A 14,058-nucleotide genomic window follows, 5' to 3' on the forward strand; every position below is an offset into this window, starting at 1 on the left:
TTCTGCAGAGGAGAAGCTAAGCCTACTTATAATTATGCCTACGAGTCAACCCCAGAGAACCTCTTTTGTTGCTCAGATGTGGCTTCTCTCTCTCAGCCAATTCTGCAAATAAACTCACTACCCTACCTTCTACATGGGACATGACTCCCAGGGATGAGCCTGGCCTTGGCATCATGGGATTGAGAATGCCTTCTTGACCAAAAGGTGGAAAACAAATGAAACAAAATAAAGATTCAGTGGCTAAGAGATTTCAAATAGAGTTAAGAGATCATTCTGGAAGTTATTCTTATGCAGTATACAGGTATTTATTTTTAGTTTCTAGTGTATTAGAATAGCTTGAAGGAAATACCTGAAACTGTTGAACTGTAATCCTTGATGATTGTATAACTACACAGTTTTTATTGTGTGACCATGTGATTATGAAAACCTTGTAACTGACACTCCCTTTATACAGTATATGGGCAGATTAGTAATAAAATAAAGACAGAAATATGATATGGGGGGATAAGGGGTATGGGATGTTTTGGATGTTCTTTTTTATTTTTATTTTTATTTTGCAGTAATGAAAATGTTTTAAAATTGATTATGGTGTTGAATGCACAACTATATGATGATACTATGAGCCACTGTAAACTTTGGATGGATCATATGGTGTGGGAATATATCTCAGTAAGATTGCATTAAAAAAGGATATTAGTGGGACAATTGGTAAAATTTGAATAAAATCTATAGATTAAAAAAATAATTCCTGAAAGTCACTTATCTCCCTAAGTGGAGACAGGGTGATTGGAAATTCCTGGAAATAGGATAAAAGGTCAGTTGAGTAATGGGAGGAAGAAACCAAGCAGAATTGAATGATAGCCACCAAAACAGGGATGTACTTCAAATGTGGCTAGTGTAACTGAGGAATTCAATTTTAATTTTATTTAATTTCATTACATTTAAATTCAAATGGCCACACGTGGCTAGAGGCTACAGTATTGTATAGTGTGGATCTAAAGGATTGCTAGTCTAATACTTAGCTAATTGTGGTTCTGTTGAAAAACTTAGCCCCCAGCTTTATATACATTATTTCACAGGTACAAGAAAACCTATTATGGAAAAATGATGACTCAGCGAGGCTTTATATAGTGACAGGTTTGAAGGCTGTTAAATGATACTTGACTTGCATATTAGTTAACTACGCAGAACTGATACCAATTTAAGCCTTTTACATTGACAACTATAATAAAAGACGTCTTTTGAGAATAATAATCTTATTCAGATGATACTCGTTCCGCTTTTTAAGACTTTTGTATTCCCAATTACAAACGAAGAGGATAATAATGGCATGCCAGTCTCATTAAACCATGGGGGTACAACAATTCCTGGAGACAAACTGTAAATTATAGTTTGCAGGAGACTGCTGGGTACGGGGAAGTGTCAGCATCAAAGCTCACCGGCGTGGTGCTATGAGTGGCGAGTGCTGAGGGTTGGCAGCTGAGGATACTCTAAGGAAAGGGCAGGAGCAGTGGATACTGATGATACCAGAAACCGGAAATCTGCTGGGGCTGTCACGTCCCGTAACATGGTACTCAATACTATCTACTACACCCCAGTGTGATTCGGAGAAATGATTCCTCATGCCCTGGTGTCTTGCATCAAGCTGAATAATCCACACACTCACATTTACAGCTATTCTTAGAGCCTGAGGAACAACTAATTCTGCCAGTGCCCAAGGTGGCCGGAGCTATTAAAGTTATCACCTCTTCCATTTCCTGACAAGGATCACATTCAGTGACAGCTCCTCCATCACCGGGTACCTCCTGGCTGCTGAAGACAAGTCGGCAAGTCCCTTTCTGTTGGGAACTCAAGCTCTTTCCTTTTGGGGTTACACATAATTGTAAGAAATAGGTGACAAGCCAAAGACTGGACCATCTATAATCAAGGCTTTAATAGAAATGATGAGGAAAATGAGTTGAAGACTTTGGTATAATACATTTACTTAATCTATTTGCTTCTATGTTTGAAACATATTTGATTTTTAAAAATATTCCATTTAGGAAAATCATTGCCCCACATTTCTAAACAGTAAGTGTTTATACTAGGTACTTCTTGACACAATAATAGAAACTGGATCGATTCAAAGTGGATTTTCTCTGCACAGAGAAATTATTTACACTCAGTATCATTTTTATTTTATATCGACAAGTTCTTGTGTCTCATCAGCTTGCATATTTTTACCTTTGTATTTTGGTGTTGCCTAAAAAGCACCCATGTTTTCTTTATGCTGCCTCTGGCCTCTTTATTACATGGTGGCTGTCAATGTCTAAGAAGGTAAATGCAACCACCTGTGAGCAATTAAGAGGAAATTTCTTACAGACGGAGGCAGAAAACATGGTCTTCAGGAACACTTCGTCTGAGAGAAGATATTGGGTAGAAAATGTCACATGGCTAAAGAAGAAACAAGAAATGAATTTTTACCTATGATGTGGCTCTGAAATCTGGAATCAGCAATTGTATCTTCTTCATCCTCTTGCAAGTTCTTATTCGCCTCTTTTATCTGCAGCAATAAGAAAATATTGAAAGCTCTTATTTCTTTTATTAAATAGATCTTTTGCAATCCTCAGAATAATGGTATATTCTATAACAAAGGTTTAGGTGTGTATATACATATATATTTTATTCCTCTTTCCCTCACTCCATCACTTGGCTTCATTATAAGTTTCAATTATAAAACCATATTTTCAGACATATAATCCCAGCTCTGAGAGTGAGGATTTATAGGGTACCTCATTCCACACAAGATTTTAGAGATAAAGGCTTTGGATTTTAATACTTAATAAAGTCAATAACACAGGGTTGTTAGGAAAAAATTAAAGCATAAGGAGGTATAATTTCTCCAGAGTCAGTGACATTTACCACAAGTTATTTTAATAAGAATAAAGAAATATACTTAGATCTCTTGATCCTTTCCTGGAATATAACTCTCTAAGAGAATGACTTTCTTCTTTTCTTCCTAGAACGAAACTTGAGGTGACTGTGATGGGTGGTCAGCCAACTAGAACACTGAGACATTTATCTAGATTTTTTTCAAATCAAATTCCTTTTAGATTTCAGCTGGAATATCCAGGTGCTTAAAGATGTAGCATCAAATGAAACCATAGGGAGAATCTAATCTGGCAAGTTCCCTTAGTGTTAACACATAAAGGTGGCAAAGGTGGCATGAAATCCCAGGCCCCCTACTTGCCAGGGGCATTAGACATAACACCACCACTGCAAACAATAAGAGCTGACACAAATACTATGAGGCAGGCACTGTTCAAGCTCTTCCCGTGTACGATCTCATCATCCTCTCAATAACCCTGTGAGGTAGGTGCTATTGTCATCTCCAGTTTAGAGATGAGAACCCTGCAGCAAGACAGAAGAGAAGCAGTTGTCCAAGTGACGGAACCAGATTCAAACCCAGGAAGTCCGATTCCAGATTTGTGCTCTAAACTGTTTCATTTTGGGAACTGTGTTAGTCCTGTAGTCATCTCAAATACCCATTCCACTATACCTGTGTAGATTTGCCCTCAATATCAAAACAGCTTGTGATTTTTGTCAAAATCACCCTACATAGCTCTTAAAATACATTCCAGCAGTCACCTGGGCATCCAATGATAATCCTGTGAACTGTGTAATGCAATGGGAGCTCTGCTTAGGCATATACATTTAGAGGTTGTTGGTGAATTTGCTCAGGGGCTCGGGCTGGATGCCAAGAAACCATTATCATATGCTCACCATGTAGAAAGTCATATGGTGGCGTACTGACCTTCAGCTAGATTCAGCTTTCTACATTTTACCTCCTATTTTTCATATTTAATGCAATAAGGCCAATCATTTACATTTTGTGGCTATGGATAGAATGCAACTGGTGCTTAATCAGTGTCATGCTGGTAGCCAGAAGATGGCAAACCCAAGAGGATGTGCAACTGGCTACCCACACCCTGGTCAGGAGAGGCTGTTAAAGGTTGAACATCAGAGGCCATTTCTTTCCTCAGGGGGCATTCCTTGGTTTTTTAGCACCTCCACAGGAAGATAGTTGGGTAAGGGTAGAAGATATCTTCATCAACTAGCCTGTTTCTAGTAGTGCTCATTATGGATGGCCGAGAGGAAATGCACTATGAGCATAAATAAACAAAGTCTAACTTTCTTATCTATTTGCTTTCCAGGGTTCACTTAGCTCAGTGATCTGTTTGTTGACAGGGATACCAAAGACACAGTAAGGAAGGGATAGGGATATTGCCCCCAAACACCTTAATTTCCATTAATGATCCATCAGGAATTTTCTATCCTCATTTACAGAAACATCAAGGAAACTTATTAATGGTGATATGTTCCACATTTTTCCCACCTGTTATGTTAAAAAAACTATTGCCTTTGGGTTGTTCTAAATTTACCCATTTTAAACTTGAATGGATGCTCTGCTAACCTGCTGGAATGTAGGTGAATCACTATGTCTGTTGGCCTGTAATATTCTCAACTAAAGATTCAAATAATTAGAACAATATTCTCTTCTTACAGATAAAGGAAGAGAGGCTCAGAAAGGGTTAGTGATCTGCTCAAGGTCACCCAGGATCTCAGTTTTAGAGCGGGAACTCCTGACCCTGATTCCTTGAAATAATTCAGTTTTTCAGAGTGGCCCATATTATTACAACTATCTTTTCCAAGTCTTCCCCAGAACAATTATATTTTTCTTATTGTCTGACCATCAGACACTAAGAAATATTCTAAGCATTCATAAACTATATTGCTATTTGAGAGTAGCAAAAGATTTGTGTGTGTATGTGTGTGTGTGTGTGTGTTTAATTGCAATGCCTACTTCCTTAATTGTTCCCTAACCTTTTGGGGAACTTAACTACCAAGTATTATATGCTTTCTAGGGCCATATATGCTTAATAGCATCTGGGAATTTATCAGAGGAACAGGGCTTGTGGGCAAGGACACCAGTTCTTCCAGTTCTCTTAGACTACCAGGGGAAGATGGCCAACAAGGGAGAATTTTGACTTTGAAGGGGATGGATGAAGCAGCAGTGAAGGAATGGAAAATGGGAGAGTACTTGGAATGACATAATTGTCAACGGTAATTATCCATACAAATAGATTTCAATGCAAATCGGTGAGTAATTTTTAAAAAATCCATTTGCCTATGGATACGAGGGGAATAATTTATTTTGGCAGCATAGTCCCCTTGCTAATTATGTCTTTCATAGTCACTTGATCACACAGTGACTAGGGGCTGGTGGGAGGCTGTGGGACCCGACTTGGGTGGTACGAGGCAGCCAGCTAAAGATTAAGAATTTGCCAAAGAGAATCACAAATGGGACAATCTACATGTGGTGAATCACTGCAAAGAATAAGGGTGGCCAAGAAATCAAGTGAAGGTTTGGCTAGAAAAGACTGGTGGTTAGAAATTTAGAATTTTCTCAGCCATCTCTCTACCAGGAACAGACACAAATCGATGTCAGTAATGCCACATTTGGTAAGAAGTAGCAGGTGGCTTATAAGCAATAACTACAGGTTGCTTCTGTTTAAGTTGGTTGTCAGCACTCTGGGTGTCCTCTATCGGTTCATCTTTAACTCTTGTCCATCTTTTGGGGCTGGGCAGGTGTAGTCCAGAACTGTACCAAACACCAGTCTATAACAGGTAATCATTAACAGTTACCACATCCATGGTACTCTACTAATCCCTACCACTGGAAAGGGTAGGAAAGAATGAGCTTACCCAAGATCCAGGAAGAAAATGGGAGAAAATAATTCACTGCTGACCAATGCATGTACATCATCTGAGAAGCAAACCCAATATTTGGGGACACCTTTATTTGGAATTCTGTACATATTTCTTCTCTGAATCACCCTAACATTAAGAGCTGCCCAAGAAAGCAACATTTTGATGCGTAAGTTCATTTAAAAGGAAAAGAACATAATGAACAAGAAGCAATCCTTGGAAGGAAAAATCTCTGCAACAAGACAAAATATGTCTCATTCTTATCAGCATCAAAAGAGCATTTAGAACAGATCGTTCAGTTAAGGATGTTGAAATCACAACATTTTGCAGAACTTAATAAGATGGTAACAATTTGTGTAATTATTGTACTATTTTATGCTATTTCATCACCACAGCATCATTTTTATGGGACAGTATGTGATGCTTTTTAATTAGCATATGTGATTTTGTTTTTTAGACTAACACTGGATGGAGCGAATACCCATAGTTTAAAATTAAAATACTTGTATTAAAATGGCCAGCTCTTTCCAAGGCACAATGAGAGTATACGGTCTCATTAATTTTAACAATTTTATGTTGTCCAGTGATAGTGAAATAGGAGACTGGAGTTGTCTTCCTTTGAGATTTCTCATTTCAGAAAATCATAGGAATCCACAGGAAGGAAGGACTTACAATGGGTGGCAAACAGAGTGCACTGCTTTCTGACTTATTTACTTGATACTGGTACAATCTGTCTAGAGGATGCCTGTCCCCCCCTCATATAATGATTTTACATAATTGAAATAAAAGTACAAAGTAGCATGGCCCTTGTTGAAATTACACAAAAATTAGAATTAAGTGGTCTGTAAATGATGGCATAAATGGGGACATAAGCTTTAATTAAATTAAAGCTCTGAAAAGAGAAAAAGATTTAATTCAGCAAAGCATTAATGGGGACTTTTACACATATTTGAGAATGTTTCCAGCAATGCTGACGAAAGATTTGCAGTTACCAGAGAACTAAGCGGAGCTCTGCTACTTACACGGGTTTGTTACATGCATGCAAGTAATCTTTCTATGATTACTACCATAGATTGAAATAATTAAATGTCTTAGGACCTTCATAACTAAATATAGTCTTAACTTTTAAAGCATAGGGAATGGTGATATATTATGTTACAAGGTTTTATAGCGGAAAAAGTGTGATATATAATGCATTACATGCAGCTACTATTTTCATCCAAAATAACTGCTATGGGGAGAAATCCTTTGTAACACACTTTAAGCAAATTTACCTTGAGCCGTAGTGGGGGAGGGGATTCACCTTAAATTCTGAAATTTTAAAGGCTCGTGGGTATTCACATCAATGTGCCAGGGTATTAGAATACACCTTGTTTTGCATCTTAATATCCTTCCGATATAAGCTGATAATATATAATAAATAGGTTTTCACAGGTCTTCTCATATTAGTCCCAGAGGATTCTACTGCAATGTACTTTCTGAAATTAGTAATTTTAGCCTAATCCACATTGACAATTATGGAGATCAAACCAAAAAACACACTGCATTTTACATTAAAAAAAAAAAAAATGACTAGTCAGTCAGCTATGCAGGATAATAATATCCCTCCATAAGGAAAAACTCCCCAGCATGACTAATTTCTTCTCGCAGCTAAACAGAAAAATTAGCATATCACTATTGATTATGGATATTTGGGGCTGGTTAGGGAATCTTTTGTAACTTCACTGAAAATAATAAGAGTGTTTCTTGCAGATATTCTGAAAGGACCAAATGACCCTTTTTCCTATACTGTGGAAGACCATGCAGACGAGAGAAGGAAAGCATGGTCAACTACTTTACAATTAGGAAGTAATAAGAAAGTAAAAATGCAATTGTAAAAACCAAACACAGGGTCTTTTTTTTTTTTTTTTTTAGCACTTCTGTCCAGTGAAGATATACCCTAAGCTGTCAGCACCATATTAAATGCGGCATAGTTAAATTGAGTGCCTCTGATAAGGCTCTGCCGGGCTATCATAGTTTGAGATCAGTAGGATTGAATTTCCGGCATATTGCACATTTCCACATGTTCATCCTTTCTCTTCCTTTCAGTGACACCACAAGGGCAGCCTTAGATATGCTTATAATTTGTGGCTTTATAATGCAGGGGACATCTACATTTTCAAAAAAGAGATGATAATATGGAAGCCAAGAGCAAAAATGGCAGGGGGGAGGAAGAAACTTTTGCAAAGAACATGGTTGGCATGCGATTTTGTAGAGTTTCAAAACTGGCTTTCTAGCTTTTCTGAGTCCAGACCTATTTGAATGAAAACATTTAAATGTGCATTTGTCTCAGATGAAAGTATGCCTGTGAAACTCTCATCTAAGGAAACTTCAACTTCAGTAAGTAATTCTAAGAATCAACAACTAATAATTGCCCATCACAATACTTTAAAAATCTCCTCTAATTTTGAACCACCCCAGAAAAAATATATAATATTTCATGTTTCAAGTTTTCCCTCAGGAAATGATAGCATGTACTATTTTTATAATCTTTGGGTTCAAAAATATATGGATATAGTAATTCTGTAAAGATCAGTGGGTTTTTTTTGTGGTTGTTGTTCAAGTGTTTGAAAACTCGCTAAAAGTAAAAATGAACATTACCAAATCAATTATGGAAATACATAAAGAATATAAGGAGAATAAGTGCAATTTAAGGTAATTTAAAAACCAAAATCATTTAGTGAAACTCACCTACTCTGGGAAAATACAAAAACGGACTTTTACTTTTTGTTTTTAGGAAATCTACTACCTGAGTTCTGGGCCTCAGAAATAAAAGGGTAGCCAAGTCCTGAAAAAATTCCTTAGTCTGAACACCTTCTATGTAGGATAGGATGAATTGGCACATATAGATTTCATTAAAGAAAGTGAATAACGCTTAAATCAAATCATCGAAATAGCCAATATTCTCTTACCAAGGTTTTGTACTTTTATTTTTATAATCACGCTCATTCCTTTTTTTGTTGTTGGGAGTTTTGGAAATGATCATCAAAACTAACTTCCTGCACAAGGGTATAATTTTAGGATGACACCGGTAGCATCATCTGCCTGCACTACACGGTGATTAGACCATCGTTCTGAAAATAGAGCTGAAAAAGCAGCATTACAGTGGGGGGGCCGTGCCATTCGCAATCTAGCTGCCATCTCCCTACCACGGTTCTTGCCAGGCTTTCTCTCTCTCTCTTTCTCCTATAATCTCTTGCCCAGGTATTTTCAACATCCAAGGGGAGACCGAACCCAATCAGCCCATCACAGAAAACAGCTATTTATAACCAGGATGGTGGAGCACTTACTAGGGAGTCTTTCGGTATTCCCATAATGGCTTTGATGTCTTTCTTGTGGCTTCCTTGGGTGCTGATGGAGCTGCTGGTAAGACAGGAGCTCTGGGAACTGCCCTTTAACATACTTCTGGAGGAGACATTATTTGATCCACTTTCTGTCTGTTGAGCTGCTTTCTTATCAACTCTGAAGGTAAAAAAACGATTCCTCTGATAAATGACAACTGCTCTCCTCCATCACTCTACTTTTCCCAATCCTTTAATGTTTAGGTAACCTCCATGGGTTTCTTGGTCTTTAGATCTTTGAGTGATAAGCTTTCTCACTGGTCTTGATCAAATATTTCAATTTAGATTAAGATTATTTATATTATCAATTTAGATTTGGTGATATAATAATTTGTTTTATTTTCATGATCACTGGGGGGGGGGTGCAAAATAAGAACCACTGAAGAGTGACTGCTAAATGTATTTCTGTCTTCAGATTAGCAAGAAATGAAATCACCTCTGGAAAGTTTCTAAGTATACATTTGCTTGGTATAATTAATGAGATCGGCACACTTCAGAATGTATGTGTAATTTTCTTCCATTTCATGCCATGTGGGTACATTCATGGTTCCTAGTGTAGTCTGAATTTCGATCAACCTTGATAAAACTTACAATTCTTTAATTTCAAAGACCATTGGCTTGGTTAACAAAGTAACATGGACTAAATTATCATTTTATTGTTAAATTTATTTCATCGTTTAAATTCTGGCTAATGTATAAATGACTGCTATTATGCATTTCTGCTTGTGTGAAAAACATGCTTCTCTGACATTTAATGTGCAAGAAGCAAACTCTGCTTAAGGGAGAGGGGCTGGCTCTACACCAGCACCCTCTTATCCAAAAAGTTACCTGTTCAAAAGTTCCGTCATAAAAGTATCTTTTGATGAACACATAACTGGGCTGGGTCTATTTCTCGGTTCACACTTCATTTGGTTGTAAAAGTCCTGTGGTGTCTTCAGATTATTTTTGCTTTGTAAAGCACCATCACAGCCATCTGTAGCCTCAGGCTCCCGGTTAGGCTCGTTTTCTATCGCACACTGTAGTTCAGGCTTCTTTCTTTCTCTTTTTTCCTCCAATTTTACCTGTTTGTTTCCAAACCCCAACCCTTTTGCATCTTTCTTTTCCACTTTGGTTTTGGAGACGTCCATTTTCCTGCTGCTGAGAGCTGGAAGCCTACTCCTCCGAAACCCAAACCAGCTGGCGAGAGAAGGCCCGGGCTTCGGCTTGGCTTCCACAGAGGTGGACTTTGTTTGCACTTGGCCCTTTTCCACATTTTCCTGAATGCACAGCATGACCTTTTCTTCGATTGTGGGTGGGAGGGGGGCTTCTGGGCTCACAGCACCTGTCGTGGTCACAGAGGCCTCTGGATGCCTTCCAGAAGTTTCTAGCTTGGGTGTCCTGCCTGTTTCAAAACTGCTTGGACACTGTGTTCTCCCTGGGCTCTGCATGACTTGTGGGCAGTCTGTTAGGGTCAGGGGGCACCCGCAGTGGCCATGACCTGGTTCCTCAGGCAGGGCCACACTGGGCCATTCTCCCTGGGCGGAGGCTGGCTGCTCCTCCATTCCAGGAGGGGTGAGGAGCCCTTCGGGTTTGGGGGGGATCCTCAAAGGCAACTTGCTGGGGCTCCCGTGCTGGCTACTGGAGCTGCCTGTGCTCCCCAGAGACCCTTGCCTGGAGGGAAGATGCCCCTGGGGCTTCCCGGCATCTGGAAGGCTCTCCACCACTGGGGTGGACGGAGTCCTGTTGGAAAAGCCTTCCGTGGAGGAGTTCTGCCGGGTGAGAGAATTGCGTCTGTCAGCAGTGTTGGTAATAATCTGAGTTCGGACTTTGCCTGGCCCTTCCATAGGGGGAGTGGAAGGCTTATCTCCTGAGTGGCTGCTGAAACTCTGGCTGCGGGCTTTGGCTCCATTCATGCCAAGAGCTGGTTTCAGGTGTGGCTTGCTGGAGGAAAGGGATCTTTTCACAGGTCTGGTTTCCTGGCCGTCTCTTCCATCAGCCCTAGGGATACTATGTTCAAGGGACTCTGGCAGTACCACTTCCAGGCAAAGCCCATCAGCTAAACTGTCTTTTGCTTGGAAACCCAGTGGAGACACATTCACGTTTCTTTCATCCCCTGGGGTCTCCATGCTTGTTGGAGTCCCAGAGTCCTCTTGCTTCGACTTGCTCGCAGCCACAGAACTTTTAGAGGCTTCATTTAGACTGTCTTTCTCGTGTTTCCCTGGGACTGTGGAACTTTTCCTGAGCAACTGGGGAGACTTTAGAACTTTGAGTCCCACTGGAAGGCGAGTCTTCAGTCTTTTCTCATGAGCATTTTGACAACCATGTGGGGTGCTATGGCTTTTGGGGGGTGATGATGATGAGGGACTGTTAATGTGAGATGATGGTGACTCATTTAGCCCTACAAAGGAAGCCTTGGGTGATGTGGGGACGCTGTCATTCAGTTGTCCTTTTCTTCCTGGAGATGTGCTTTTGGAAGGCAAGATTTCCAGTGGCTCACAGGTTAGAGGAGAGTACTTGGGAGTCCATAACCCGGTGTCTGTCTGTGTGGCCCCAGGTGTTTGGTGAGGAGAGGTTTTGGGAACACCTCTTTTTGGAGAGACCTTTGGAGGCCCTGGAGCCATCATGGAAAATGAGCTGGAATGGGGGTGAGCAGGGTATCTGGTCTGATTCACTGTGTCTGTGGAGGGTGCAGGCAGAGGGTGAGTGAAGACAGGCCTTCTGAAGGCCATGGAAAGTTTCTTCCCATGTACTTCAGTCACAGCCTGATTAGAAACCACAGGAGCTGAGGATCCTTTCAGAGGGGAGGATTTGAACGCCGTTGTAGCTATCTCCTTGGGGATCCTGGTCTCGGGCTTGGCAGATGGAGAAGGTGGCGAGTATTCATAGGTGGGCCTGGTTAGTAGGGAGACTGACCTGCCTGGAGGGGGTGGGGGCAAAGGTGACCTGACCCCTGCCTCTGGCCCTGAGTCACAGCGTTTATCCCTTGTGGGGGCCTCCCCGGCGTCACTGGGCTCAACAAGGGGCCTTGCCAGCAACCGCGACCCTGGGCTCTGACTCTTGGAGCACCGGGTCCAATCCCTTCTGCTGGGCATTTTTGAACTGTGAGGAAGGTGGGTGGGATGTTTCGGAATGTGTGAATCTGGGCGTAAATCAAAGAGATATGTGGCACTCTCGGGACTCTTGAACCGGGAGAGCTTCCCAGGAGCTAAGGCTGGTGCTTTTTCAGGTGTCCCTGAGCCAGATGAGAGAACTACCGAGGAGGTTTCGGGCTCCAATATTTTTGATTTCTGAGGTGAAGACACGCCCCTGGCAGGAATTTTTGTCAGACTTTGCTTTTGATAGATTCCCATCGACACTGAAGACCTGGAATTATTCTGGCATGACACACTGTGTGTTGGTCTGGCTAGCTTCTGGCGCTGAGTATTTGCTACTACTGTCCTGGGGCTGAAAGATTCAGCGGGTGTCATGGGAACATTATCTACCATATCTTTTGGAATGTTTTTCCTGGTTTCTTCTTCGGATCTCTTTAAGAAAGTGTAGTCTCTTGCATCAGCTCCTGGCTGGAAGTGAGCAATTCCCTGAGGTAAAAGTTCAGCATGCTCTGCCTTGGGTCCAGTAGGGGCCTGATTGATGGAAATTTCATTTCTAGTAACAGTGACAACTCCAGTCTGATGAGAGCTGAATTCAATGGGTTCACCATCTTCTGCATCAAATATAACAGTAATACATTCTTCGGAAGAAGTTCTTTTTACAACCCTTTGCTGCTTAATGAAGCTAAACGTCTTTGGCCTACTCTCTAAGTGGATGGGCACTTGTTTTTCCTCCTCATTGGGAGTCCCAACCTGTGATTTCCCGAGTCCCATGAGGATGTCCAGGTTCTCCATGGACATGTCAGTATCAGCAGTCAAAGACAAGTCTGAAGGGCTTTTCTCATCACTACTCTCTATGTGCAACTCATCGAGGGTCTCATTGTCATCAGTGTCAGAAAGCTGGAGATTGACATCTGCGCCACCCTGGCCGGGCTGCTCTCGCTCACTCTGCCTCCGAGGCACCTGCACACTCATGCATAGCTTCCTCTCCAAGGGACAGTTGCTGGAACAACTAGTCAGCTTCTCAGGCCTTTCTCTGGGATAAACTGAGGAAGTGCCTTCTGAAACGTGTCTTCCTTTGAGCTCCCAGGCAACGAGACTGTCAGAAGCACTGTGGGGTAATTTGCTACCATGCAGGCTGTAGCCCTGGTTTGGAGCTGCTTGGAGTAATACTAAGGAAGAAGAGCTGTCCTCGGCATCTTCTTGTGAATCTGTATCATCAACAAATGCCTTACGGCACTCCTTGCAGGGGCTCCCCTGGCCAGTTGGTTTGTAGGGGGGATACTCCTTGAGGCTGCTGCACTTAATTCCTGGAGAATATATTCCTTCATTTGAGTTCATGCAATCTTTGTAACCCCATTTGGTTATCACTGAGGGAGGTTCAAGTAACACTTTTCGCTTCTGTAGCTTTCTTAGTCCTTCCAAAATGTGACTTTCCTTTATACGTGTTGGAGGTAGTTCATCTGTAGGACTAGCAAAACCACTTGGGAGTGAAGAACCAATACTCAGCCTCTTATCCCAGTTTTGTGCTGATGGCTAGAAAACAAAAGCAGATATCAGAAACTACTGAATTGTGTAGATCACAAATAAATAAAAGGAAAAGTCCATCATGGGACTTAATTTATTCTACGAGTTGTATTCATGCACAAATACATGCATTAATTAGCTAATTAATTAGTTTATGAACTATGTGGTGAACATCCACTTTGCCAGGTCCTGTACTAAGAAGTGTAGAGAAGTAATAAAGGAGAAGATAAGGACTCTGCCCTCCAGGAGCATGCAACCCAGCAGGAGAGAGAAACTTGGGCATAAATGACCAGGAGTCAAGGGGACAAATGAGAAGTCCAAATGGAGAGGGTGAT

The 14,058-nt window shown here is 41.0% G+C and overlaps 1 protein-coding gene across 10 annotated transcripts in view; it reads right to left on the reverse strand.

The window, feature by feature from the left end:
* NCKAP5 (NCK associated protein 5) overlaps positions 1–14,058 on the reverse strand; it is a 1,340,286-nt gene that overhangs the window by 107,035 nt on the left and 1,219,193 nt on the right. For 9 of the 10 annotated variants that reach the window (XR_005218940.1, XR_005218939.1, XM_037850400.1 and 6 more), the window contains 3 exons: positions 9,957–13,732; positions 9,078–9,249; positions 2,464–2,542 (listed from right to left, as the gene is read on the reverse strand). Coding sequence is in view for 8 of the 10 variants with exons in the window: in XM_037850400.1 (XP_037706328.1) it covers positions 2,464–2,542; positions 9,078–9,249; positions 9,957–13,732 (4,027 nt within the window). In the remaining 2 variants the exon portion in view is untranslated. The remainder of the gene's footprint in view (positions 1–2,463; positions 2,543–9,077; positions 9,250–9,956; positions 13,733–14,058) is intronic. The other variant, XM_037850406.1, reaches the window with a different exon arrangement.

The sequence above is a fragment of the Choloepus didactylus genome, chromosome 9, assembly GCF_015220235.1.
Source record: "Choloepus didactylus isolate mChoDid1 chromosome 9, mChoDid1.pri, whole genome shotgun sequence".
Taxonomy (NCBI): Eukaryota; Metazoa; Chordata; class Mammalia; order Pilosa; family Megalonychidae; genus Choloepus; species Choloepus didactylus.